General features: G+C 53.0%; 2 protein-coding genes across 10 annotated transcripts in view; one reads left to right on the top strand and one right to left on the bottom strand.

Moving 5' to 3' along the window:
* Positions 1–7,459: 7,459 nt before the first annotated feature.
* LOC109245709 (pyruvate dehydrogenase phosphatase regulatory subunit, mitochondrial-like) lies at positions 7,460–25,013 on the top strand. Of its 6 annotated transcripts, XR_002071036.2 has the most exons (8): positions 7,460–7,755; positions 8,167–8,351; positions 9,274–9,343; positions 9,426–9,532; positions 13,833–14,126; positions 15,284–15,417; positions 16,947–17,139; positions 19,304–19,384. XR_002071036.2 is itself a non-coding variant. In XM_053906670.1 (7 exons), exons 4-6 carry the CDS (start codon positions 13,903–13,905, stop codon positions 17,135–17,137), a joined length of 549 nt encoding a protein of 182 aa, XP_053762645.1. In that variant the 5' UTR covers positions 8,539–8,761; positions 9,274–9,343; positions 9,426–9,532; positions 13,833–13,902; the 3' UTR covers positions 17,138–17,139; positions 19,304–19,384. The 6 variants fall into 6 exon arrangements, 4 of the variants coding, with proteins under 4 accessions (XP_053762646.1, XP_019268743.2, XP_053762645.1 ...); XM_053906670.1 differs by lacking the exons at positions 7,460–7,755; positions 8,167–8,351 and adding an exon at positions 8,539–8,761; XR_008423562.1 differs by lacking the exons at positions 8,167–8,351; positions 9,274–9,343; positions 9,426–9,532 and adding an exon at positions 24,849–25,013 and having other exon boundaries at positions 7,541–7,755; positions 19,304–20,058.
* Positions 17,948–25,255, bottom strand: part of PDPR (pyruvate dehydrogenase phosphatase regulatory subunit) — a 37,409-nt gene continuing 30,101 nt past the window's right edge. For all 4 annotated transcript variants that reach the window (XM_053906669.1, XM_053906666.1, XM_053906667.1 and 1 more), the window contains 2 exons: positions 24,201–24,383; positions 17,948–22,428 (listed from right to left, as the gene is read on the bottom strand). In XM_053906669.1, the coding sequence (XP_053762644.1) occupies positions 22,024–22,428; positions 24,201–24,383 (588 nt within the window). In that variant the 3' untranslated portion in view covers positions 17,948–22,023. The remainder of the gene's footprint in view (positions 22,429–24,200; positions 24,384–25,255) is intronic.

Here is a 25,255-nt window from a genome sequence, read left to right as displayed (position 1 = left end):
CCACATACAAATTTTTATCCCCATTTACAGGTGACTTGAGGCTCTCATTCGTTTCTACCAGACATTCCATTTGTGACCAACGGCCGCTGGTCAGAGCTCGGTTTCCCGACCGTGGTCACGCCAGTCTCCCTCCTGCTGGCCTTACAGAAAATCAACCCAAGTATCCCACAAACGACTAAATTCTAGAAAGTTACACAGCTGTGGAGGAGGGGAGGGGCTGTGCTCTTGGGGAGCCTAGATGGGGAGGGGCAAGGCCACGCCCCGGGTCCGCAGTGGTACAGGCTCCGCAGACTCCCGATTTTCCACCAGTGCCCTCCTCCCTGAAGAGTCCACACCTCGCAGGGAACTGGAGAATCAATAAACAAGAACAACGACATAATATCCTGCCTCCAGCGCTTATGAAGGTCCCTGCTTGAGGGGAGAAGACGGAGTGAGGGGGAGAGTGCTAGATTCATGTCAAAAACCAAGGGAACCAGCAGTTATCCCATAACAAAGTCCTCCAGCTCACGGGAGAAACCAACAGACAGACCTCCGTGGGATTCGGGGAGGATAAAGAGCCAGCTCAAGACTCTGCTGTGCCAGGGGGCGCCTGGGTGGCTCAGTCGGTGAAGTATCTGACTTCGGCTTCGGGCCTGATCTCATGGTTTGTGGGTTCAAGCCCCGCGTTGGGCTCTGTGCAGACAGCTCAGAGCCTGGGGCCTGCTTTGGATTCTGTGTGTGTGTGTGTGTGTGTCTGCCCTTCCCCTGCTCGCACTCTGTCTCTTTCTCTCAAAAATAAACAAACATTAAAAACACAAAACAAGACTGCGGTGCCTAAGTAAGTGGGTGGAGTGAGGGAAGGGAGAACACCGCAGCAGTAGTTTTGATTCATTCTGCAACGGTTAGGTCTAGTCACTTAGCCGTGCGTGGTAAGAGACTGGAAAACAATTGAAGAAAGATTCCCACTAACTCTGACGTAGGAGTTTCTCAGCGTGGGGCATCGATCGGGTTGTCTGGTGAGAGCTGGTGTCCTCAAAGCAAAGAGAAAACAGATTTTGCTCAATTACTCGCCACCGACATAACGGTCCGAGCGTCTCAAAGTGCTCACGTGAGCAGCAGTGAAACAGATACGATGATTACCTTGAAAGGGAAAAAGAAGATTCTGAGAGCCGACCACTGTCAGGTGGGAAACAGGAAGCCAGTAGCCCCGTGCTAAGTGATTCATCAGCAGATAACGTTGAGTGGCTTAACGTAAACACCCTGATGGAAGGCTGCCATTAGAGCTTCAACCCAAACCCCTCGAGGAAGAGGAGGAAGAAAAGCAGGAGTTTTCAGTTTTTAAACAGACAAATTTAAAAGTGAGTATTTCTTTAAGAAATAGAGGACACGTACACTACGCCCCCCCCCAAATGTATAAGAAATGGTACACGTAGGTTTTTCATTGTAATTAAATTTTACTCCCTACCCCCTAAGAAGACAAAACCAAAAACCAAAAACTTGAAATACACATGGAACTCTAGTTAATGATACAAAAGCTGAACTGTTTTGGAGGAGGAGGGGTCAGCTTCCATGATGAAAGAGAATGCTCCTACCAAACTGACCTTCCAAACGGTAACAGTTACACGTTTAGGACAAAATACAGAACGCAATGACCCCAGCCGAACAAAGGCAGGCAGTTTTTAGAGGGCAGTCAAAACGGAGCAGCAACCTGACCCACCGAGCAGCTAAAACTCCAACAGTAAAACCCACCAAGCTCTGGACACCAGGAAAGGCGCCTCAGAAGAACCCAGGCTGCAAGAGAGCCAAGGGGAGCCTGAGAAAGGAGACTGTCAGAGAAGGAACATGCCCAATTACAGTGAAAACTCACTCAAGTCTTGGGCTGGCCCTAGAAATGTGCTTTGTGGTGCAAATCGTTTCAGATATGCCAACCCCTAGTCCCGGGAGCCCAACTTTTCCAATCTCTACTCTCTCCATCTCTCTCTCTCTCAGTATATATATGGGGAGGGAGGTATCTGGATATATACCCACATACCATATATATATATATATATATATATATATATATATATGAGGGGAGCTTTAAAATTTTTGTATTATCTATATATAATATATATATTTATATATCTATATGTATAGATATATATCTATCTCCTATAGGGTCTCTCTCTCTCTCTCTCTCTTTCCATATGGTCTCTATTGGTGCCTAATCCAGAGGCGGCTCAGGAAAGCTAACATCCCAGAGTCATCCACCAAGGAAGAGGCAGCGCAGGCATTCAGACCCAGGCCAGGTCAGCTCCAAAGTTATGCTCTTGACCAAATAGGACAGCGACCCTCTGACCTCGGACTCTGGGGGACTGAGTCAGATGATGCCCCAGATCCAAGTGTCTGAGGGCCCCTAACTCTACAGAGGCCCCTCGAGGTGAGGACAGCAGGAAGGAAAGCGCACCTCCCTCTTTACGAAGCCGCACCAAAGAGCCTCTCCTCAGTCCCTCCCGTGCCACGGGGGCCGCATGGATTATCACCTCTCAGGGGGAGATTTGACGAGTCGGATTTGGGTTTCTAGTTAATCCTGACTACCTGCACTCCAGATGCGGGGCTGGGAGACCCGGGAAACCTCAATTCACGTGTCTCAGCGCCACCTACCGGTGAGTTGGTACGCCCAAGGCAGAAAAGAGTCCCCGAGGCCACGAGGCCACGACGAAACTGCCATTTCACAGATTGGCAAACGGAGCTCGCGCTCACCGCTTTCCCTCAACTAATCATCTGGTGGATGCAGGGCGCAGCACAAGATGGGTACGGGGAAGCCAGTCCTCTTGGGAGGGACTGACACGCGAGGAGGGGAGAGGACCACGTAAAGACAGAGGCGGAGAGAGTCCAGCGGGCCACACCAAAGGGAGACCAGGTATTGTGGGGAAGGGGAGGCTTCACCGAGAGATGGTGGTGATGTGGGCTGAGGTTCTGAAATTCTGGACGGTCTGCCAGGCTGACTGGAGGGGCTTGGAGGGGGGGGGATTTGATTCTAAATGGAGAACTCTTCCCCCAGCACAGCGGGACAGGTGCCAGGAAGGGCATCTTAGCGAGCGAGAGATGGGTCTGGCGGGTGTGAGTGGAGAGCAGGGTGAGAGGAAAGATGAGCCGCACACACACACGGGGCAAACAGGCCAGGAATCGGGCCCCAGCGTCGCACAGTGTGTGGGCCCAGAGCGAGTTCCACCATGAGGACCGCGCTCTGCCATATGCTAAGGAGTCCGGACGCAACCTCCGCAAGGACTGGAGTCATGAGGACGTGCTAAGCCAGGGAGTACAACGATCCCACGTGTTTTGGAAAGACAGCCCTGCAGAGCGAGGACAGGGTGGGAGCAGGAGCGGGGCCATCTCTTCGGGGATCGTCATCAAAGCGAGGGATGCTACTCTCTGAACGCCGGCAGCAGCGGCAGGAACGAGAGGCCGGAAGAGACCAGAGGTCCGGGGACACCACTCGGTGGTGCTGGGTGACGAACCGGAGGTACGGGGAGAAGCCAGCGGGGCGACCAGATGACCCCGCGGTTTCTGACCCGGTTGACCATTCGTGGACTGGAAATAAAAGGAGATTTGGATGATGAGGTCGTTCGCGACGTGTCAGCTTGTGGGGTCCTCACACGTAGCGGCTCAGAAGCTGGTTAGATGAGCGGAACAAAAGACCGGTGACTCCCGAGTTCGCGCCAGTGAAGAGTCCCTCAAGGAGATGGAGGCCCTGACTGCGTCGTTCCTGCGTGGCCACGCGGCCAGATGCCCTCTATTCGAGCCGCGAGATGGCTGCTACACCCCAGCCCGGGACCCGGTGCGTCTCACGAGCACTTGGCCTCACGCTTACGGGCCCGCAGGGGGCTGCGGTTTGGCGGGCGGCCGTTGCGGGCTGGGGGTCGGCGGGCTGGGCGTCAGGCCGGGTTCAGATCTGTTTCCCGAGTCTCCCCTCGGGTGTGATCCCATGACCCTCCAAGACACGGTGGCCGCTCGGGGCACCATCGCTGATGAAAAGCCGCACCCGGGAGGGCTACGGACGCCCGTAATTTGCCTTAGGGCCTCGCTCCGGGCCTGCACACCGCGGTCTCTGCCGACCTTTTATAAAAGTCCTCAGGACGGCTGACACGTATACTCCAACCCTTTCACGCACTGCAAGGTCACCTGGCAGACGGCACGAGGGCCTGGAAAGATCCGGGGAGCACAGGCTCCTTACTGTTACATTGCGTGCTCTTTTCTCGCTCTCTGTCCCCAGCCTCAGACGTCCTCCTGGCCACCTGCCCTATGCTACGGCGCAGATGGCTTCTGGATTCAGAATGAACACCTGGCTCCGTTTCTAGATCTTCCCACAAGCGGCGTGATCGTGGAAAAGTCACGTTACCTCTGAGCCCACATCGTCGGCTACAACCTCACCTCCTAAGATTGTCACAAGATCAAATGGGATGAGGTATGAGAAGAGCCCTGTCCGGCTCTAAGTATCTTCCTTAGGAGCCAGCGAGAGTCCTTCTGAAGCCACAAAGCTTTCACGGCTACCATTTGTCCTCCGGACTGCTCAACTCTTGGCACACAGCGGTTTCTAGACACGAGAGAAGTTCCTGGAAGCCTCTCGAGAAGTACGGGTCAGACTTCCAGCCTTGGTGACTCCAGTTCACTTAGAGGGTGTTGCTTTACGTGTCCCGAGACGATTCCGAGGCACCACCGCTGGTGCCTACCGCGTGCTTAGCACTTTCTTGGCTGGTTCAGTCTTCCGCGTGTTAAAGACTTAGATGGAGTCCTCACAACGTTCAGAAGAGTAAGGGAGGCTGTCTGTCTCTAGCCATGCCGCCACTGCGCGGAGGGTGATGGGATGCCTGTGTGTGCTGTGCCTTGGTTTCCAAACCCTGTTTTATGCTCTGGTAACACAGATGGATATGGTTTTGTGTACCGTGTTTATCCTCTGTTATGGCAAATACTTAACACCCTGTCGCCCAACATGAAGCACGTTTCCCAGTGGACTCAGCCAGAGTAATTAACGTGTCTGTTTATTCATTTGCAGACCCGGTCGCATGAAAAGAACACGTTAATTAGACTCCGGCTTGATGGAAATACAGGGTAGGATGTTAATACCGCGCCCGCGGAGGCAGAAATGCTGGTCACTCTGGGCGCCTCAAGTCCCCGGGGCTCCTGTGAAAGAGCCCGTGCCCTAAAATGCCTCACGTGTCCTCAGCACCCCATGCTGTCACTACACACACACAGAAAGGGGCTGAGCAAACTGCACATTTGCAAAATGTAAACAAGGAGTTACAGCGCTGTACGATAATTACAGTGGCATTTTCCTGTATCCCAAGAGCACACCGGAGAGTGAAGCGTTAACTGTGCTGCTAGAAACCCCTTGATTGAAACAAGCTGCAGAAACTTTCTACCCAGCAGGCCAGGCCTTTGATCTGGGGAAGAGAGGCTATGGGGGGTGGAGGGGAACCCTCAGACCGAGTGATTGACTTTCTCTTTGTCCTTCCTGTCTACACCTACCGTGGGACATCCTGGCGTAAGGCAGGAGAACCGAGAACCGAGAACCGGGCTTGGAGCAGAGAGGTGCTCCGAGCTCCAGTTCCTGGTGTGCAAAGGAAATCCTGGCATGGATCTCTTGAAACAGATGCTGAAACTATCCTCCCCACCCCTGGTAATTTCAGTCCTTGCGAGACAGAAAACCAAGAAGGCAGAATGTTTGCAACGGTGAATCCAAATACCACGAGTGAAAAGTCCTGTCAAGACGTGTAATTGTGCATGGGATGGTCTGCTCTGTGAAGTATCGTACAAGAAGTCACTCTGACGTTTCATGGAGTAGAAGCCCAGAAGACAAAACAGTCAGTCCTCCTGAAGAATAGGGCATTTGGTGGGTATGAGAGCCTCGAAAGTACAAGAATCAACGTCGACCATAAAGGAGCCGTGGGACTTAGCTTTTGAACGTGGAGATGTAAAATAGTGACGGTTGAGGGGCACCTGGGTGGCTCAGTCGGTTGAGCCTCTGACTCTTGACTTGGGCTCAGGTCATGATCTCAGCGTTGGTGGGTCCCAGCCCTGCATCCGGCTCTGCACTGGTGGTGCAGAGCCTGCTTGGGATCCTCTCTCTCTCTCCTTCTCTCTCTGCCCCTCTCCCCCGCTTGTTCTCTCTCCCTCTCTCAAAATAAATAAACATCAAAAAAATAGTGATGGTTGAGGTAAGCAGGGAGAAATGCGTACAGCGTGTTCACTACTTAACTGCACGTAAACAGAATGGAATTTACAACACCATCACTTCATTTCACCCACCATTTCGTACAGACAACTAGGTTTCTCCCCAATTCACAAGCCTGAAAGTGGCATAGGTGAAACTACTCATCAGGAAAACTTGTGAAGTTTTTCTCCCCAAACTGCCACATCTGGGCCGTCCTCAAGAATACAACCTCAGATGGGTTGGTCTATTTCCTCTCCCTTTTGGGCAGTCAGGGACACCAAGCTCTAAGCCATGAGCTAAAATACTGAAGAATTTCTCTGCACAGAAGCGCAGAATGTCTTAAACTTTTATGTGTCAGACTAGCAAGAGGCGGAGTTTCCATCCTCAGGCAGCCAGAACCCGGTGCAATGTAGCATGTGAGTTAACTGGCGAGTCAGTGGGTAGACAGTTATGCAGGTTGTGGGCCGGCCTGGTGCCACCGGGGTCCCTGAGCTTTCCTGCCCCCCCCCCCCCAAATGGCAGCAGCCCTCCGGTTCTTGTGCACTGCGGAATCCCATCATCAGAGGCCAGAAGGAAACAAGACTGGCTCGTGTGGCAAGACGGGCTTCAATCCCAAGACCGGGACGTGCAGAGTGTGGCCCACCGTGCAGTGGCGGCCGTGCCCTCAGAACGCTCCCCGTTCAAACAAATACTGACTGGACCATGCGCCGAGCGCTGCTGCAAGTGCTGCGGTGCCTGAGATTGAGGTTCTGTCGCCAGGGTCCGGGACCTGCAACTGGTGGCAAAGGCAGTCAGCGAACACATACTTTAGATAGTGATGAGTTCCACGAGGGAAGGAAAACAGGGCCAAGCGATAGGAAGGGAGGACTGGACGGGAGGCTTCTCAGAAGATGGAGTGAATGACTCCGCTTCCTCGGGCCCAGGCCAGCCAGGAAGGTGCAGAGTGAGATCCCGCCCAGAGCTCAGGGTCGCTAAACCCGCCTCCGAGGTCGGGCCAGGCCCGCAGACCGGATTTCAGACGCTCTGCTAGAGCCTGGCCCAGGAAGAGCCGAGCGCCTTCCAGAGACAAGGGACTGTCGGTCCACGCCGCCCTTTTGCGCCAGGGACTGGAGTGGCTTTGAGCCGCGGACCCGCTCGGGGACAGAAGCGGCAGGGCGCCTGGAGGGCAGAGCGAAGCCCCGCGCTCCCGACACCCCGGCAAGGCCGGCGACCCACCGCAGCATCCCCGCTCCACTTGCACACTTCAGAAAGCAGCCGGGACCACTGGGGCGGGGGCCGAGCTCCCGGGGCGGGGCCTCGCGAGACCCAAACAAGCCCCACGTGGCAGGGGCGGGGCCGCCGCGGGGACGTCACGGCGCGCGCGTGCGCGTGTGCCAGCACGCGCGGGCGTACCCTTGCCGGGGGCCGTAAAGCGCGGAAGGTCGCGGTCTCCCGCTTCCCCGGAACTTTTTACTCCCTCCGCCCCGCCCCCTTCCCATTCCCAGTGCCCCGTTTCTGGCGGCGGGACCCCCGGCAACTGTTGTGGCGGCTGTCGCGCTGCCGCCGGGGTGCTGCTGACGGCGGAGCCCGCGGCGGCCCGTGAGGTAAGGAGACGGCGGCGGGGCCGCTCTGGCCTCCCCTCCGCGCGGGTCTCAGCGCCCCCCTTTTCGCTTTGGTCTTCCTCGGGGGTGGTCGCGGCCGCCCCTCGTTTCCTGTCGCTCCTGCCGGGTCGCTGGGGACTCCGGCGGCCCGGGGCGGGAATGGGTCTGCCTCGTCTCTCTCAGTCGGTCTGCGGCTGTGCGGCGTCCGGCCGAAGGGGTCCGGGGTCCGGGGTCCGGGCCTTGGGGCCCCGTGCACGGCTGCCCCCGGGCCTGCGCTCCGGCTGCTCCAGGCGTCCGCGGCTCAGCCCGATGTCCAGAGCGGCCGGGGTGCCCTCGCTTCGGGCTCCCCGCCTCGGGCTTGCACAGCGCCTGGCGCGGGTTTGGCTGGTCTCGCCCGCCCTTCTCCCTCTGCAGGTGCAATCGTTTTCCCGCCTGGAGACGTGCGGTCCGCCTCTGCTTCGCTAACTTGTACGCCTGCTGCAGGGTGCGGCAAGCCGAGTTACCGGGAAAAGTGTAGGCCAGGGTGGTGAACTGTCTTCGTGATGTTTGGTCACTCGGGACCCCTGTGAAGGACATTCACATTAGATTCGGGAATCTCTGTAAGCGTGACCTCCGGGCACGCGGGGGGAGGGGGGGGAGGGTGGGAAGGGGAGGAGGGGTGCCGGTGCCGGGCCACGGGGCACACTTTTCCAGCGCTAGGGATATGTATTAATTTCTTAAACTTGCCTGATCACCTGGTGGCACGTTTTGACAGATACTCCCCCGGGACCAGCAGGATCAGACTCTCCAGAGAAAGAGCCTGGGATAGTGTTGGGGTTTTTGTCTGTCTGTTTGAAAGAAATGTCCCAGGTGGCCCTTCTGCTGAGGCAAGAGTGGGAAGTGTGTCGGTGGAGCTCCACTCACTAGGCTTCCTTGTGGCCAGCGGCCCATTTGTACACACGCTGGGACCATACAGGGGAACAACCCAGAGGGACTTGGAGCTGTCCCTTGCTCTTCTTGTCGTAAGCAGGTGTGAGCATAACCAGTCCCAATATTGAGGTTGCCTTAGCGATTCTTCTTAGAGGGGGAGAATATTATAGGGCCATCTTAGTTTTTTGTTTTTTGTTTTTAAATATAACTTATTTTAAACCTGGCTACACCTTTTATTTCTTTGTCTTTGACATCTTCAGATTCTTCTCTACCGGCCTGGGTGGCTCAGTTGGCTGAGTGTCCCAGTCTTGGATTTGGCTCAAGTCACGATCCCAGGGTCGTGGGATGAGCCCCAGATCCGGCTTCATGCTCAGCGTGGAGCCTGCTTAAGATACTCTCTCTCCCTCTGCGGCCCCTCCCCGGCTCCTGCTGGCTCCCTTTCTCTCTCTAAAAAACAAAAAAACCCGAAAACAATTTTAAGAAATTACTCTATGTGATTTAGATATCCCCTGAAATCTTGGAGCCTAGCCTCAAGATCTCAGAGTCCTCACTGAATTTTTTCCCATCTCGTTTATTGTATATTCTCATTCCTCCGTTGATTATATTTCCTAGGTGCCTACCCTGAATGCCGGCAGAATCACGTTGAAGCGGTAACTGGTCTCAGCTCCCAGAGAGCTCCATTGTAAGAGGAGACTAAAAACTAGCACTTACTGAGTGCTTCTCGGGTGCCAGTTACCATGCTTTTCCTGTATTGTCTGACGTAGTCTTTGTGGCAACCCGGCCAGGCAGGTGTTCGTAGCTCACCTTGTGGATGAGGAGCCTGGAGCACAGAGGTGGAATGACTTGCTCAGAGCCATAGAGCTGATGAGAGGTGGGGGAGATTTTCAGACCCATACCTGTCTGCCCCCAAAGCCTGCATTTTCAGCGGGGTCGTTGTGCCGTTTCCCTGATTGGCAAACAGGCCGTGACAGTGTGGGAGGCTCTGTGCTGGAGAAGTGCAGGGTGTTGTGGGAGAACACAGAAGAGTCACCTGAGGCGGTATTGGGGGAGAGGGGGTCTGATAAGCTGCGAAACAGGGTGAGAGCTGAGGGGATTATCCATGTTTGGGGGGCAGGGGGGCAGGAACTATGCCGTGTGGTTCGAAGGAACAGTGTGCCCAGATCCTGGGGGTTTCAGAGAGACTCAATGCCTGTCCTGTTGGAGGAATTATGAGTATGTCCGTCTGGCTGGAGAGGAGAGAAAGAGACCAGAGGTCAGGAATGAGCCTGATGATGAAGGATCTTGCACACTTCCTGTTGAGGAGAATGCTTTTTTTCCTCAGGGCATCAGAAAGCCATTGCAGGGTTTTGAGTAGGGGTGTGAACAAGAGTTTCATTTGAGAAGCCTCCCTCCACGCCCCTCCTCGGAAGGATTGAGGGGGGGTGGGGAGAATGGTGTGCGGAAGCCCTGTCGGGAAGCTTCTGCCTTCATCTGAGCGGGGATGGCGGTCTGTACTCAGGTAACGGCAGTGAGGAGGGGGAGAAGTCGATGGTCTGAGGGAACTGTCGCCTGTGGAATTGTTAGTCCATGACGGTTGGCCGTATAGAGGAGGTGAGAGAGAGGGAGGAACCCAGGGTGACACCTGGGATTCTTGTGTATGGTGTCACTGCGGGACACAGAAGTGGAGCAGATTTGGAGATTGAGGCAGGTGGGTTTCCCTTCTGGATGTGCTCGGTGTGACCCACGGGAACCCAAGTGGACATGGCCATTGTTCAGCTCGAGGTGCGGATGTAAAGCTCGGGACTGTTGTGGGCTTAGACGTCAGTCTTGGTACGCGTGAAATGACCCTGGAGGGTGGCAAACTGAGAGGAGAAGCTGGTCCCAGACACCCCGAGGGACAGCAACACAGAAGGATGGGCAGGGGAGAGAAGGCGGTGTAGATGTGACCGGGGTAGTCGGTGTCAAAACAGGGACAGAGTGCGTGAGTAGCGGGAGCGATCGGCGGTGTTCAGTGCTGTGGAGAGGGTGAGTGAGATGGGCCCAGTGTCCCTGGAAGGTGGCAACAGTGGCATTCTTGGTGAGAGCAGTATTCCGGCATGCGGGACAGGAGCTTAACCGCTTGGGTTCAGGACGGTGGAAAGGGGGGAAAGTGACAGATACCATAGGAAGCCCTTCTTGTCAAGTGAAAAAGACAGGTTGTGACGTCATAGTAAATTTTGGTGTAACCCGCCGGCAGACTGTGCAGTCACTGAGGTGTAACAAAAAGGACTTTAAGACAGGTGGTGGCACACGGGTGGATGTCAGGGGAGCACGTGCTGCAAGATAAATAAGTCTGGGGAAATTTCATCAGCCCTGGAATTGAGTATTTTGCATGATGGGAGATCTTAATTTCCTTCTGCGTTTGTGTTGTTTACAAAGACCACAATTTTTATAATTCAGAATTTGTAAAATTAAAAATCAGCATTGGAAGACTGTTATGGAGCCTTTCTTGTATTTCTTAAGTCAGTTGGGAGGGACTTGAGCATATTAAAATGCTGAGGATTGGAGGGGACACTGAAGGTACGTGGAAGGGGACAGTTGATGGAGCGGAGTCAAGGGAAGGAAGGAGAGAGAGGGATCCAGGGCACGTGGGGAGGGATCAACTTTTGACCCTACGAGGTTGAAGGAAGAGGTGGTCGTAGATGCAGGTGGAGTTTCAGGGGTTGAGGAGACAGGTTTTGCGTTTGGAAGGAAGGAAGGAGGTGGGGTCCCAGGTTGGGAGAGGAGCAGTGTTGTGGGTTCAGCACCTGAATGTCGACAGACATCTGCCTGTGGCTGAACGCGCAGTGGCCCGGGGCTCGCTACGGGGTGCCTGCTAGTGTGAGCCATGAGGGAACAGGGTCTTTTCAAGCATGACCAAGTGGTAATGGTTCTGAAGGGAGAAGGGTGCCCGCCTCCCCCCCTCCTGATGGCAAGGTCGGTGGGACGGGCTGGCCACGTGGCAGTGGCATTTCCCTCAGTAGAGCTGTGTCTCTGTTGAAGCAGAGGTGGAGAGAAGCTAGGTGAAGGGCTGCGTGTTCCAGTCTGGAAAGGATGTTCTGGAGGACACGGTGGAGAGGTTTGGAGGGGAGGACAGCAGAGAGAGAGAGAGAGAGAGAGAGAGAGAGAGAGAGAGAGAGAGAAATTGGTCATATGGAGATGAGATTGTGGGAAGTCTGGCTGTGGAGAAGCTTCTGTCTTGAGACGGTTTGGCGGGGACCAAGGAGGTGAGGCCTGGAGATCACCACAAGGTGGCCAAAGTAATCAGCCCTGCTTGGATGGGATTTCCTTGGGACGCAGTGGAGGCCTGCTCGGTCTCAGTTCTGAGATCCTGTCTGATGGATGGGCACCCACACCTTAGCCTTGGACGACCTGGGCCGTCGGGGGCCCTCCGTGGGTCCCGGGCTGGTAGCGGCGTGCTGGTGGGCGCACGGGCTGCCAGGGCTCTCCTCTGAAGTGTCGCCGTCTCCCCACACTCGGAGACCGTGCCTTCGCCCACAGGGCTGTCTGCAGTTTCTTAAAAATTGAACAGTCCTCTTATGCCCTTAGAGTAATTCTCCCTGGTGGCCTGAACCTGTCCGCTCCCTAATCTACCTCATGGTGTTAGTCATCTCCGAGGGACATGCGCTTGGTCGCAGCCTGTGACTCCCGTGGTTCGTCATAAGCCCGCCATGACCGGTCCTCCCCTGCTTTCAGGAAGGGGCCGTGGGACCTGGCGTCTCCAGTCCGTGGCCTGTGCAGACGCGGGGCACGCCGTCCCTCACTGCGGCTTTGGGTTCGTTTTCTCTTCTCTTCTCTTCTCTTCTCTTCTCTTCTCTTCTCTTCTCTTCTCTTCTCTCTCCCTCTCTCTCTCCCTTCCTTTCCAGGACCTCATTCTTTGTCACCGCCTCTCCTTCCTCCCCCACCTCTTTCCCTCTTCCTGGCCCTTCTCGCCAGCCCTGAAACAGTCTCCGTGGCTCCCACCTTTACAGACAAATAGCCTTGCTCCACCCCCATTCTCTCCTCCTGTCTGGGGTTTCTGCTCCCTCCGGGCAGCACGTGAAGAAGCTGTGCACACTCCCTCATCTCCTTGCTCTTGAGCTTGCTCTAGTCCGTGCTTCGTCCCTGGCACTCCCCTGGGAATGTCCTCTTTGAGGACACCAAGGACCTCTGTGTCGTCAAGTCCCAGCAGGCACATGGCCGTCTTGCTCCATCCCTGGCCACCCTCTGTAGTGAACCATCTCCTCTCTCGGCTTCTGTGACACCTCTGCCCGGTTCCCTTTCCGCCGCTCAGCCGTTTGGACGCTCTGTGAGTCTGCCCCAGCGCGCAGTCCCCCGTCCAGTACTTTCTTTCTCTTGCCAAGCTGTGCCTGCTGGGGAGCCTCAGAGTTGTTCCTCAGACTGCCGGGTCTCCGGATACCCCATGTCTTCCCCAGGCTTCAGGCCTGGTTATCTAGCTGCTCGGCACTTCCACGTGGATGCCTGCTAGGTGTCTCGCCCTTGACACCTCGGTATGCGCGCACGCGCCCTCACCGCCTCCCTCTCCCTCTCCTTCCCGCCTCCCTCCGCATCCCTAGTCCTTCACACCTTAGGAAGTGGCACCCGTCGCTTAACCTGGAAAGTTTGCCATCGTCCGTCTTTCTCCCGCTCCCCATCTTAACATCCGGTTTGTTGGCAAGTTAAGTACTGTCATTTCACCATCCACAACGATCCAGTCATGGCTCTGACTCCACCGCCACCATCCTTGTGTGAGCCTCCGTGCCCTCCCTCTTGGACTCCTGCGGTAGCTTCCTAGCCCTGCCTTTCCTCCAGTCCAGTCCCCACTGTGGAGCCAGGCTGATCTTAGGAAAAGCGTATCGGATCATTTCATTCCCTGCTTTAGTATTTTCCTTTGCACTTGGAGTAAAATCCCAGCTCCTCGTGAGGCATCCAAGCGCTTGTGTCATTGCTTTCTGCCTGCCTCTCCGGCCTCGTCTCTGGTCGACTGTGCCTTGCCGTCGAGCTGTGGGCACACTGGCCTCCCTTCTGTGCTCGGACTCCTTAAGGTGTGCCTCCCCTCAGGGCCTTTGCGTGTGCTTGTGCCTCTGTCTGGATGAGGCGTGATGACTATCATTCTCTGTTGCCTCCTTTTCTTTTGTCACTAATCCGGCGCACTGAGTACAGTGGAATGAAATCTGTTTGCTTTCTCTGTCTAGTTTGAATTGGGGAGAATCTCCTCTTTGGCCCAGTGGGAGCACATCTCCGAGCTGCTGACTGACAGACGTGATGTTTTCCCGGTTGCTGTCGGTGGCCCGGAGACAAAGGACCGGCCGAGGATGGCAGAACTGGTCGTCGGGGAGAAGCGGTGCGCCAGCTGCCGAGGCGCATTCTGTCGCCCTGCCTGCCCAGGCACAGGTGGTCATCTGTGGCGGTGGAATCATGGGCACATCCGTGGCCTATCACCTCTCCAAGATGGGCTGGAAGGATATTGTCCTTTTGGAGCAGGGCAGGTAAGGACCAGACGGGACCCGGCTTGGGGCCATGTTGCACCAACTGCGTGGGCTTCCCTCACCCCCTCTGCTCCCGGTAACCTGTCCCGGCAGTGGCTGACCTGTCGCTAAGCAGCATGAGAACAGTCACGGAAAGGCGAAATCTCCTGTCCGTGGTTTCACGATGTGCAATACCCGTGTTTTTGGGCTCTGAGACAGGTGGCAGATGCCACGAAGCCGAGTATCCGAAGAGGGTGCGTTTTATTTCAGGGTCCGGGCACATCTTACCATCTTGTTCTCTGGGTAGGGGCGGTCAAATGGCAACGTAGACCCCGTGACTCTGGAGCTCCCTCTATGGGCTGAAATGAAATTGGCTGCATCCTGTCTTATTTCTGTTCCTTTTTTTTCCCCCACTGAATTAACTTATTTTAGAGCCGTGCTAGATTTACAGAACAAATGCAAAGGTTGTACCGAGTTCCCGTGTGCCTCACGCCTGTGTGCACCTGGGACTGACATCTTAGGTTGGGGTTACCGTTAAATATGATGAATCAGTATGGATACCTTATTACTGACTAAGGTTCACACTTGGTACAAGTTGTCTCACTTTCCCTTAAAGTCCTTTTTTGTTCTATTGCCTACCAGAAATTGAATGACATTTAACAAGTCTGTTGTAAATCTCTCCGAATAGGCAATGCATTTACACGATTCAGAATTAAAAACTGTAAAAGAGTGTGCAGGGAAAGTCTGCTTCTCATCCCTGACTTCTAGCTGAAGTTTCCCTCGCTGGAGGCAAATTAAGTTCCTGGTGTGTCGTTCCAGACACCCCCCGTGTATATAAGCAAACGTGTTGGTCAGTGTGTACACGTGTACGTGGGTCTTCACTTGCTATTTTTTTCTCTTTTTTTGTACAAGTTAGTAGCATATTAAGTAGTGCTCCTCCCGTGCTGTTTTCATTAGGATTCCCATATTGTTGCAGAAGAGCATTCTCGTGCCTTTTTTATGGCTGCGCGGCGTCCCGTCGTGTAGGTGAACGCCAACATTTGAAATCCCTCTCCTGTCGGGATATTTAGGTTTCCATCTTTTGATATCACAGTCGGTGCTAGTAACGAGGGTCTTTGAACTAGTTGCATTCACAGATATGCGAGCCTACCTAATAGCATTTTGGATCCATCCCGCAGGCTGGCCGCTGGCTCTACGAGGTTCTGTGCCGGCATCCTGAGCACCGCCAGGCACTTGACCATCGAGCAGAAGATGGCAGACTATTCCAACAAACTCTACCAGCAGTTAGAGCAAGAAACAGGGATCCAAACAGGTAAGCAGGTACTCGGCCATTTACTGGTCTGCCTGTGCCCCGGACTCGTTTAGTCAGTACCGTATGCGGTCCGACGCCACGCCTGCCTGGGGATTTTAGTTGAGGCTTGAGTTTCAGTCCGAGCTCTGCACTCGTCCTGGTCTCACCTCGGGCAAGTGTGTGAGCGTGTTGAGCTGTCTCCCGTTTCCTTATCTATCGAGGGGATTCGGTCATTATCTCGGATCCTATCCAGATGCCAGAATTCCTATGATGTGAAAGTTTTCCTGTGCCATTTCCTAGTTCGCGCTCTGAAGTATGTATTAGGTGGCCACATCTGGCTCCTGAATGAGGAAGAGAAGGAAGTGCTTAAGTTTTGGTGCTTGACAGTGAAATCGTAGTCTGGGCCACTGAATTTCACCAGCTGCGCTTAAGGATATTTGTGACTGTAAAGCTTAAGCGTACGTTACCCCTTGTGTGCGTCACCAAGGGAAAAGAACCCGGGGAATCGTGAGCCGAATACGACTGGAGCAGGTAGAACGGGGAGAGCAAGCTATGGGGCGGTCCCAAATGATAACAAGTAGGAAGCAGGTCTGTCAGCTTGTTGCGAGGTGACGGACTAGCCAGAAGCCCAGGGTTGGGCCTGTGTCGTAGCTGGTGAAACCGTTTGGCGGCCGCGGGAACTGTCCTAAGCGAGTAGCTGGGCCTAGTCGCTCGTGTAGCTCAGGGCTGCTCTTCAGAACACCTGCGTGATTCACATCACAGAGAAGTCAAGACTCCCCCTGACAAGGACGGTGGCTCGATCTGTGTGCCAGCTGAGGTGGCTCTGCCATGTGGTCACGGGGTACGCACGGCCTGTGGCTCACTTTGCCGGCCAAGTGGGAATTATGTGGCATATGACACAGTTTCCACTGGGGAAGGTGAGATTATAATCATTAGAGATTCTGACGACAGACTACGGTTTTCTAGCTTTCCCTTTCATATAATTCGTACTCTGGTGCAGTGTGACCTTGTTTGTCAATTCTGGGTTAAGATGAGCGTCCTGTAACAGGATCGGGTAGATGTGGCAGTGGAGAAGGGGAGATGCCAGGAGAGGAGCTACAGGCAGGCAGGAAGAGGCTGTACATGCTTGGGCACGTGAGCAGGGTTCCCCGGCCGGCCCTGCGCTGGCCCAGCGCTGAGAGCGGGCGCCTCAGCCGCCTCACCCTGGTCCCTGCCCGGTAGATGAGCCCGACTCCCGTGGTGTCCTCGCTCTCGGCCAGGCTTGCTTTTGAGAGGCGAGGACTCGCGAGCGAAGACGGTAAATGTGCTTGGTGCCTGCCGCTGCACCGTCTCGGGCTTCTGTTAGGGAAGATGCGGGATACGCGCGGGACGGGCGGGAAGAGTCCCTCTGGGTTGGATTTAACTTGATGGCAACCGGTACTTGAATCGGGTATCTACCAGGGATTGAGTCAGCAGAGGGTCCGTGTAATGGGCCCAGCGCCAGAACCGCTGACTTCCGGTCCACCGGTTCAGTTCCTCGTGCTTTGCCAGGCCTCGTGTTTGTGGCTCAGAGCCCCTGCTGAGTTCCCTCCTGCGTCGGATGCCAGAACTGGAGACTCTGGAGATCGTGAAGTTGGTCAACTGCCCCGAGACCTTCACCCCAGACATGAGGTGCATCTTGGGTGAGTCTCCTGCAGTGCAGGGCTATTACGTCCTAGTGGGAGTGAACTCTGCTGGCCTGTCGTTTGCAGGAGGGGCTTGAAGGTAAGTGTTTTTGCTTAGATTCTGCTTGCTGGGCTCTGCTCTGCTTCCTAGAGTTGCTTGTTACTAATATGGTGTGGAATGTGTGTATAATCTGGGGTATTGATAGTAAGGAGGAGATACACCTCATTTGAGAGTTGTCCCCTTCAAGGAATCATTGTGGGATATTCTAGCAATGTCACTGTGCACAGGGTTTCAGGAACCCTTATATCAGAATTGCCACAGAGCCTGTGGGATGTACTTTTGTATTTAATGTTGATCATTCGATGATCTGGAAATTTAACAAGTGGTTTTGGAAGACAGATTCATGCGATTATTATAGACATGTTTGCCTATCTCAGTTCACAGACTGTGGCTGCTTAACAATAGGTCAGTAAACAAAGACCGGTGACTACATTTTTAGATTATAGGGAAAGATCACTGGGTGCTCCTCTCCATTTTCTTCTCTTCCTACTGTGTGTGCAAGAATATATAGAGAGCCCATTTTTCCACACCAGCGTGGGCTTTCACATGGATGGGGGATATGTCAAGTGCCAGGTTCCTTACTGTGCAATCAACCGTAAGGCAGGATGGGCGGTCAGATCCAGTGACTGAGACCGTAACTTCAGATAATTGGGGACTTTCTCTACACCTGCCAGCCCGACACAAAGGGTAACATAATGCTTGTGTCTTACCTTGGTTTCCACATTTTTTTTTTTTTTTTTACGCTTTGGTATAAATGGTTTTATGGGGAGTGCTTACCCCTTGTGATGGCAAATACATCAAGTTACTAGAGATGAAGAACATTTCACAAGTTGCTATGACCAGAGTAATTAAAATGTCTGTTTATTCATTTACAAACTTAATAACATGAAGAGAACATCTTAATTGGAATCTGGCTTGAAAGAAATACAGGGCATGATGTTAATACCGCATTCATAGAGGCAGAAGTGCTCAGTCACCCTGGGTACCTAAAGTGACCAGGGCTCCTGAGAAAGATCCCATGCCCTAAAGTGCCTCACATGTCCTCGGCAGCACCTGTCACTACACACTAAGGGACTGAGCAAACTGCATATTTACAAATGTAAAGGAGGAGTTACAGCACTGTACAATAATTACAATGGCATTTTCCTGTATCCTAAGAGTAGACCGGAGAGTGAAGTGTTAACTGTGCTGCTAGAAACCCCTTGATTGAAACAAGCTGCGGAAACTTTCTATCCCTGTTTGATATGGGGAAGGGAAGCTATGGGGGGTGGCCGGGGAAACCCTCAGACTGAGCGAAGTTTCTTTTCATCCTTCCTGTCTACATCTACCATGGGACATTCTGGTGTAAGGCACGAGAACTGGGCTTGGAGAAAGGTGCTCCAAGCTCCAGTTCCGGGTGTGCAAAGGAAATCCTGGCATAGATCTTTTGAAACAGATACTAAAAATACCTTCCCCACCCCTCGTAATTTCTGTCCTTTAGAGACAGAAAACCAAGAAGGCAGAAGGTTGGCGAAGGATAAAAATAGGTACATCTAAATATGAGGAAGAAAGCCCATGAAGAAATGTATAATTCTCCAAGGGATGCAGATTCTCTGCTCAGAAGTCAAGAATCATATTATACAATGACTAAACTCTGGTGCTTAATGGACAAAGAGAAGGCAAAGACATACAAAAATAGTGCTCTTGAAAAATAGTGCATCTGTAGTGATGAGGGAGTGTGAACCCAGGTCCTGTACGGATGATGGAGGAGCCTTACAACTCAGCACCTTAGCATGGAGGCCAGGGTGGGGGTCGCGGGGAGAGGCACAGCCAGGAGACCCAGAGCTTGCTCCCAGACTCTGTCACCTACCCTATCATCCCCTCTGACATTTCTTGACTCGTGCAAATTTTCCCTTTTTCATGCTGATGAAAAGCTGCTCCTGGCAAGTTTGGGAGGGATGTGGGTTAAGGGTGGTGTGCAGAAAGGAAATGAAAACCATGGAAAGTTCTTCAGTACTAAGCACTGGTGACCAAACCCCTACCTCAGATACTAAAGGGGACCCTTGCTGATTATACTGACCATGCAGCTGCAAAGATGCAAAACACCGAACCTGGTCACTAACCCTTGAAAGCAAAGCCAGTGCAGTTGTACCAGGACACAGCGTTCTGGGGTCAGAACCACCAGGACTACAGCTTATGGAAGATTCCCTTTTATCTCCCTTAGGTTGTCAGAGGATGGTGAAGACTCAGATGCCAGCACATGCGTTCATCAGGCAGAGGATAAGAAGAGCCCGAAATCAAGGTGGTGGGTTCTCCCTTCAGTGAAGCAAAACCGCTTTTAGAAAACTGTCATTCCTGCCACTTCCATGGTGGGGGGGCGGGGTTAACATTTCCAATGCATTCAGAGGCAGGGTAAGGGAGAAAGGTGGAGCTACTTTCCACTTTTAGAAGGGAAAGAGGTAAAACTGTCGGTGTGTTTAAGAAGGCAGAATCCAGGGACAGCATGTCTCCTGGTGAGAGTCCAAGTAGCTGGACTCTCCTCCTGCAGAAACGGGATAACTGAGGTTACTCACTGAGCTTAACGGTCTGTGGGCCCCTGTTCTGAACAGCATCTCTTGTATTTGGGGGTACAGGGCCCCCAGCCGGGCACAGGCCATCAGGTAGGCTATCCAAGCAGGTAGATCTCGTCCCTTTTTGCTCTGTGTTCGTCTGAGGCTGGCACGCTTTCTGTTTCCAGATACAACAAGATTGTCCAGTTGAATATGTGGACAAGACAGAAGAACACAGAGCCCCTCCCTCAAGAGACCACAAGAAGTGATGAAGGATCATTTCACAGAGAAAAAAGTACCAGCCATCTGAGACCCAAGTCCCGCCACGCATTCACAAAGCATCCAGATCCTTTGAATCTCTAGGGACAGAGGAGCAGACACACAAGGCAAACCCATGATGGGAACGACAGACTGCAGGATGTTCTGTCAGGTATGCTGAAGTCAGGAACGAGTCACCCACTTCAGGGTTAGGACCAAAGAGAGACAAGTGCCAGACTCACATTGTTAACCAAGAAAGATTTCCAGGGTGAATTTTAAAGTGCCAAAAGCTGAGTGTGTGTGTCAGGGCACTCAATAAATACACCTTGCCCGAGTCTTAAAAGTGTGCCCCTATTTATGGACAAGATGTAATTTACACATAAATCTAGAACTGCTTTTAAATTCTTCAAAGGCGAGAGTGGTACAGGGCAGGGGATACCTTTAGCTCTACAGTGCCTGTTTCCAGCTTTCTTGGTCAGTTGGGCCCCTGCTGCTAACACCTGTGTTGAGCAGGTGCCTGATTCCTGCTCTCCCCCATGTGTCACAGCTGCTGCGCCCTGTCCTACGAGGTGACACCTCTCCCCCAACTTCCCCCCACCTCCTTGCGGCAGCATCTCTCAGCCCATCACTTAGCGAGGCCCTAACAGTTGTAACCACATACTCCCTTAATAAATCAACGAAGACCTCTTTTAAAAAGTGGACACTACAATCAGTAATCAAGTAGGAACTGTCTGGCTAGGCAGAGGACAAGAAGTTTCTATAGGGAATCTATCAGATGAAGGGGATAAACCGAGACCCCAAAGAAACGCCAGAGCAGGCAGACACACGTGAGAGTCCTAAGCTGCTCACGGAGAACAAAAGGCCCTTCTATAATGGACTGACAGACTCGTCAGAGCTGACGCTTCCAAGATATCAAGACAACAGTTCATTCAAATCTGTGACAGCACTTTGCATAGAAACTGCCCCCATTGGACTTTAAGTGCAAAGGGTGGACAAGTTTCTGACAGCCCAGCCTCACCTTTAGCAGACAGACACTGCGTAAGAGAGTGGAGAGCCCGGTCATTTTCTATTCCAGAGCTACAGAGAGATGGCTGGATGAAGAGCAGACTCTCACAGGACCCTCCCCAGACTCCTGAGGGTCATCTCTGTGCAGATCTGTCTGTTCTGTGCCCGAGGAAGCAAAACTTGAGAGTCCAGTAGCTCTTGAACTCTGCACGGCCAGCATGGTTTAGTTCCTCCCCAGGACCACACACCCTCCCTGTTCCAAAGGGACAGCAGTGTTTGCCGAGTGGGCCTGCTGCAGAAGGGGCAGGTAAGGAGAGGGGACAAAGATGCACCTGGAGAAGAGGAAGGTCAAGATGGGAAGAGTGAGCAGCTGAAAGCAGCAGCACTGTTCGGACAGCAGAAAACCACCTCTGTGCGGTACATTTTCCAAGAAGATCAATACAAAAGGCAACATGGTCTTTCCCTTTCAAACACTGGCTTGTTTACTCAGGCCCCCAGACCCTCTTCTAGAGATCAGCAAGACGTGAAGGAAATGTTAGGAGGGTGGCCCTGATCCACAAGTCTAGTAACTGGGTCAGTAGGGAGGCTGGGATGTCCCAGGCTGGCTGTTTGCTACAGACCAAAGAACATGCACGTGGTGCCGCTCGTGAATGAGGTAGATGGTCATCCTCTTGTAGAGGGATCGGTGCCAACCCCCAGCACGGGCTCTCGCAAGGGGCTGCCTCGGATCCACAGCAACCCGCCAAGGTGAGCAGGTTATTCCGAGAAAAGTCAGCCTCACAGAGCTGGACTCTTGCCCTGCAGCCTGCATACCACCAGCTTCCCCTGCTTCTAGACACAGCCAGAGAAATCAGACCCCTGGCTCCCCACTTCCACGAGTGCAGTCTTTACCTGTCCTGCCTGTCACACATGCTTTGTGTCACCATGAGGATCTGAGAGGGGTGGAGTGGGGGGCTGGAAGAACAGCCCAGAGGGAGTATTAGATGGTTAACTGCACTGCAAAAGGGAGGAGGGAAGGTGGAAGGAGAAGAGAGGTTGCAAAGCAAAAGGTTTAAAGCAGGTGAAGCTTAAAATCCTATCCGGGAGGTAAAAGATGGGAAGCAGAGGGTTGGGACCAGAGGGGAGCCCGGCATTACTTTCCATGCAAGTCACTTAGCTCCACATCATCCTTTCGGCGCCTGTGGGTAAAGAGGGAGGTGACAGGGTAGAGCTTGGCCTTGGCCTGGAACCGGTGTCCAGCGATGTCAATCTCATACTCTCCCCGGTTGATGAAATCTGCCGTCACAACCTGTTCTTCCCCAGTGTCTTCGGAAAAATTGTGCACGAAGCCCAGGCAAATGTGGCGCTCCAGGGTGTAGCTGTAGGCGCTGCTGGTGGTCTTGCCTGCGTACTGCCCGTTGCGGTAAATGGGTTCTCCCCACCAGGGCCAGAGGTCCAGGTCGGTGTCGTGATCGTCCAGAATGAACATAGTGAGGCGTTTGTACACCCCGTTCTGTTTCTGCTGCAGCAGGGCCTCCCGGCCAATGAAATCCATCCCCTAGGAGAGAACGGCAATGCTGAGAGCAGGCTGACGTGCTGATGCTGGGCGCAGAACGGGCGGTGGGTAGGGTCCCCTGATGTCCCTGCCATGGGGGCAGCGCCCCCACTCCCCAGATTTGGGGAAAATGTAGGTTTTCCACCTTGTGAAAAAACTGCATTCACAATATAGAAGACCTACTCAGAAAATTTCTGTAACACAGGTGTACGTTTTTCTCTTTTGTAAACATAGATTTCAACCACAAGACCACACAGAAAAAAAATACTTAGGAAGAAAAATTCAAAAATACTTGCTATAATTGTTTTCAAAAAACCATGTTTTTAGATAATCTCAAGAGAAAACCCACACATGTATGTATTTGAATGTGCGAGAAACATGAGCAGGGTAAAAAAAAAACTCAAGTGATTATGTACAGATAAAATAGGTGATTTGGGGGGCACCTGGGTATCTCGGTTAAGTGTCCAGCTTCGGCCCAGGTCATGATCTCCTGGCTTGTTAAGTTCGAACCCTGTGTCAGGCTTGCTGCCCTCATCTCAGAGCCTGGATTCAGATTCTGTCTCCCTCTCTGTCCCTCCCCCAGTCACACTCTTTCTCTTAAAAATAACCATTAAAAAAAAACTTATAGGGGCGCCTGGGTGGCTCAGTCGGTTAAGCGTCCGACTTCGGCTCAGGTCATGATCTCATGGTCTGTGAGTTCGAGCCCTGCGTCGGGCTCTGTGCTGACAGCTCAGAGCCTGGAGCCTGTTTCAGATTCTGTGTCCCCCTCTCTCTCTGCCCCTCCCCTGTTCACGCTCTGTCTCTCTCTGTCTCAAAAATAAATAAACGTTAAAAAAAAAAATTAAAAAAAAACCCATAAAATAGATGATTTTTAATTTTCTTCATATTTTTCCCTATTTTCCAAAATTTAGTATTCATTACTTTTATACCTGAGAGAAAAAGTGATCCGTAATTGCTCACAAAGACGACTAGAAATCTCCTGTACTGATAGGGGTATTTTGTACTGCTAAGGTATTTTGTTAGGTTTAACCTAAAAAAACAAGGTGTGGGGCGCCTGGGTGGCTCAGTTGGTTAAGAGTCTGACTTTAGGTCAGGTCATGATCTCCTGGCTCGTGAGTTCGAGCGCCACGTTGGTCTCTGTGGTGACAGCTCAGAGCCTGGAGCCTGCTTGAAATCCGCTCATGCTTTCTCTCTCTCTCTCAAAAATAAACATCCAAAACAAAACAAAAAAGTGCAATAACACAGCAGGCATGTGGTGCCCAGCCATCCAGGTTCAAGTGGGGAAAGTGTTCGCTTGTGTGTTTGCATACCCAGAGTTCTCGAAGCAGAGACGAGCTGCTGCAGCTGGGAGTGCAGTTTGCTGGGCTTCAGAGGTGGGAAAGAGACTTGTCACTAACATCCTCTTGACCTAGGACTTTGTAAAAAATGATGTTCCTATTTACTCTGGGGGAGAAAAGTCTGTCGAATAGAAGACTGATTTTTACAAATACCTGTGGCACGTTCTTGGAAAAACTTCCCTGCAAGTGCCAATCTAAAAGGGAGCGAGTGGGGCACACGGCTGCCGCAGTTGGTGGAGCAACTCCAACCTCAGGGGGGTCCGGTTCAAAGAGCAAGCCAGGTGCTCAAAACCAGTGTTCTCCACATACTATGTTTTCCTATCAGGCCGGACACACTTTTCATCCTGAGGACTCCTCACTGTCTTCGTCCACCCGAGGCCCTTCGCGGGCCTCCACTTCAGCCCTTCCTTGCTAGGGCGGAACGTGCCGATACCGTACCTTGTCCAGTTTCACCCGAGATTCTCGTCCGCATTCCAGGGGTGTGGTGAGGGTGTTTAAATCCTGACCCCAGAAGGCAAAGAACTTCTCGATTCGAAGACTACGAAGAGCATAATAGCCAGCATTCCGGATTCCGTATTTCTGCCCAACACTCATCACTTCGTTGTACACGTGGAGGGCATACTAGAGGGAGAAACGAGAGGTCAGCAGCCCGCACACCTTCAGAATTCAACACGGAGTGTGTCTGGCAGCACCCAATGGGGGACACCATGAACCTCAACAAGGGAGGAGGGTGTATGAAATTCTCAGGTGGTCTCATCCTCGAGCAACTGAAGCGTCACTGCCCAGGAGTAATGAGCCAGGGTCACCCTAACCCGACTTACACTCCACGGAAGCAGGACCCATAGCTTTCCCTTCTCTGTGGAGCCTGGGACAGGGAGCCAAGCACACAGCAGTCCTCAAATGAGAATCCTACACACACACTCACCACCCCGTCAACGGCCAGGCCCACAAGTGCCTCTCAGTCCGCTCAGCCACCGCGGCTCTGCTCTCGCCCCAACTCCCCACCCCATCCCCACTCGTGCATTGCCTGTGCTGGGAAATGTGTGTCACACAGGACTCCGTGGGCAACGTCTGTTTTTTCCACAGATGGCACATCTCAGAGACCCGCCCCCCCGCCCCCTCAAGCGACTGAGCCAGGAAGGCGGCACACCCTACCCGTGTCCCACAACGGCCAGCCTCTCATGTTATTCTTGGTCCTGGAAACTGTAAGTATCAGACACCCTAAATAAAGTTTTCTCAACTGAAGGCAGATACTCATACTGTGTGATGTTTAAACATATTCTGTGACGTCTAAAGCCTACTAACAGACTACATTATTAGCTTTAATAACTAAAAAGACAAGATGACAAGAGAAATTAGAGAAACGTCGTATGATCGCATTTACGTGTACAATCGCAAACAACATGACCCAGATCTGCAGAAAAAGAGGCTGGAGTTGTTGTTGGCAGAGGTGGGGAGAGGAAAGTGGGGACTGGAGGAAGGGAGGCAGAAGG

This window comes from Panthera pardus, unplaced genomic scaffold, assembly GCF_024362965.1.
Source record: "Panthera pardus isolate Hobbes unplaced genomic scaffold, ASM2436296v1 HiC_scaffold_19, whole genome shotgun sequence".
NCBI classification, from domain to species: Eukaryota; Metazoa; Chordata; class Mammalia; order Carnivora; family Felidae; genus Panthera; species Panthera pardus.
The sequence above is the reverse complement of the archived record's forward strand: the minus strand, read 5'-3'. Positions and strand labels throughout refer to the sequence as shown.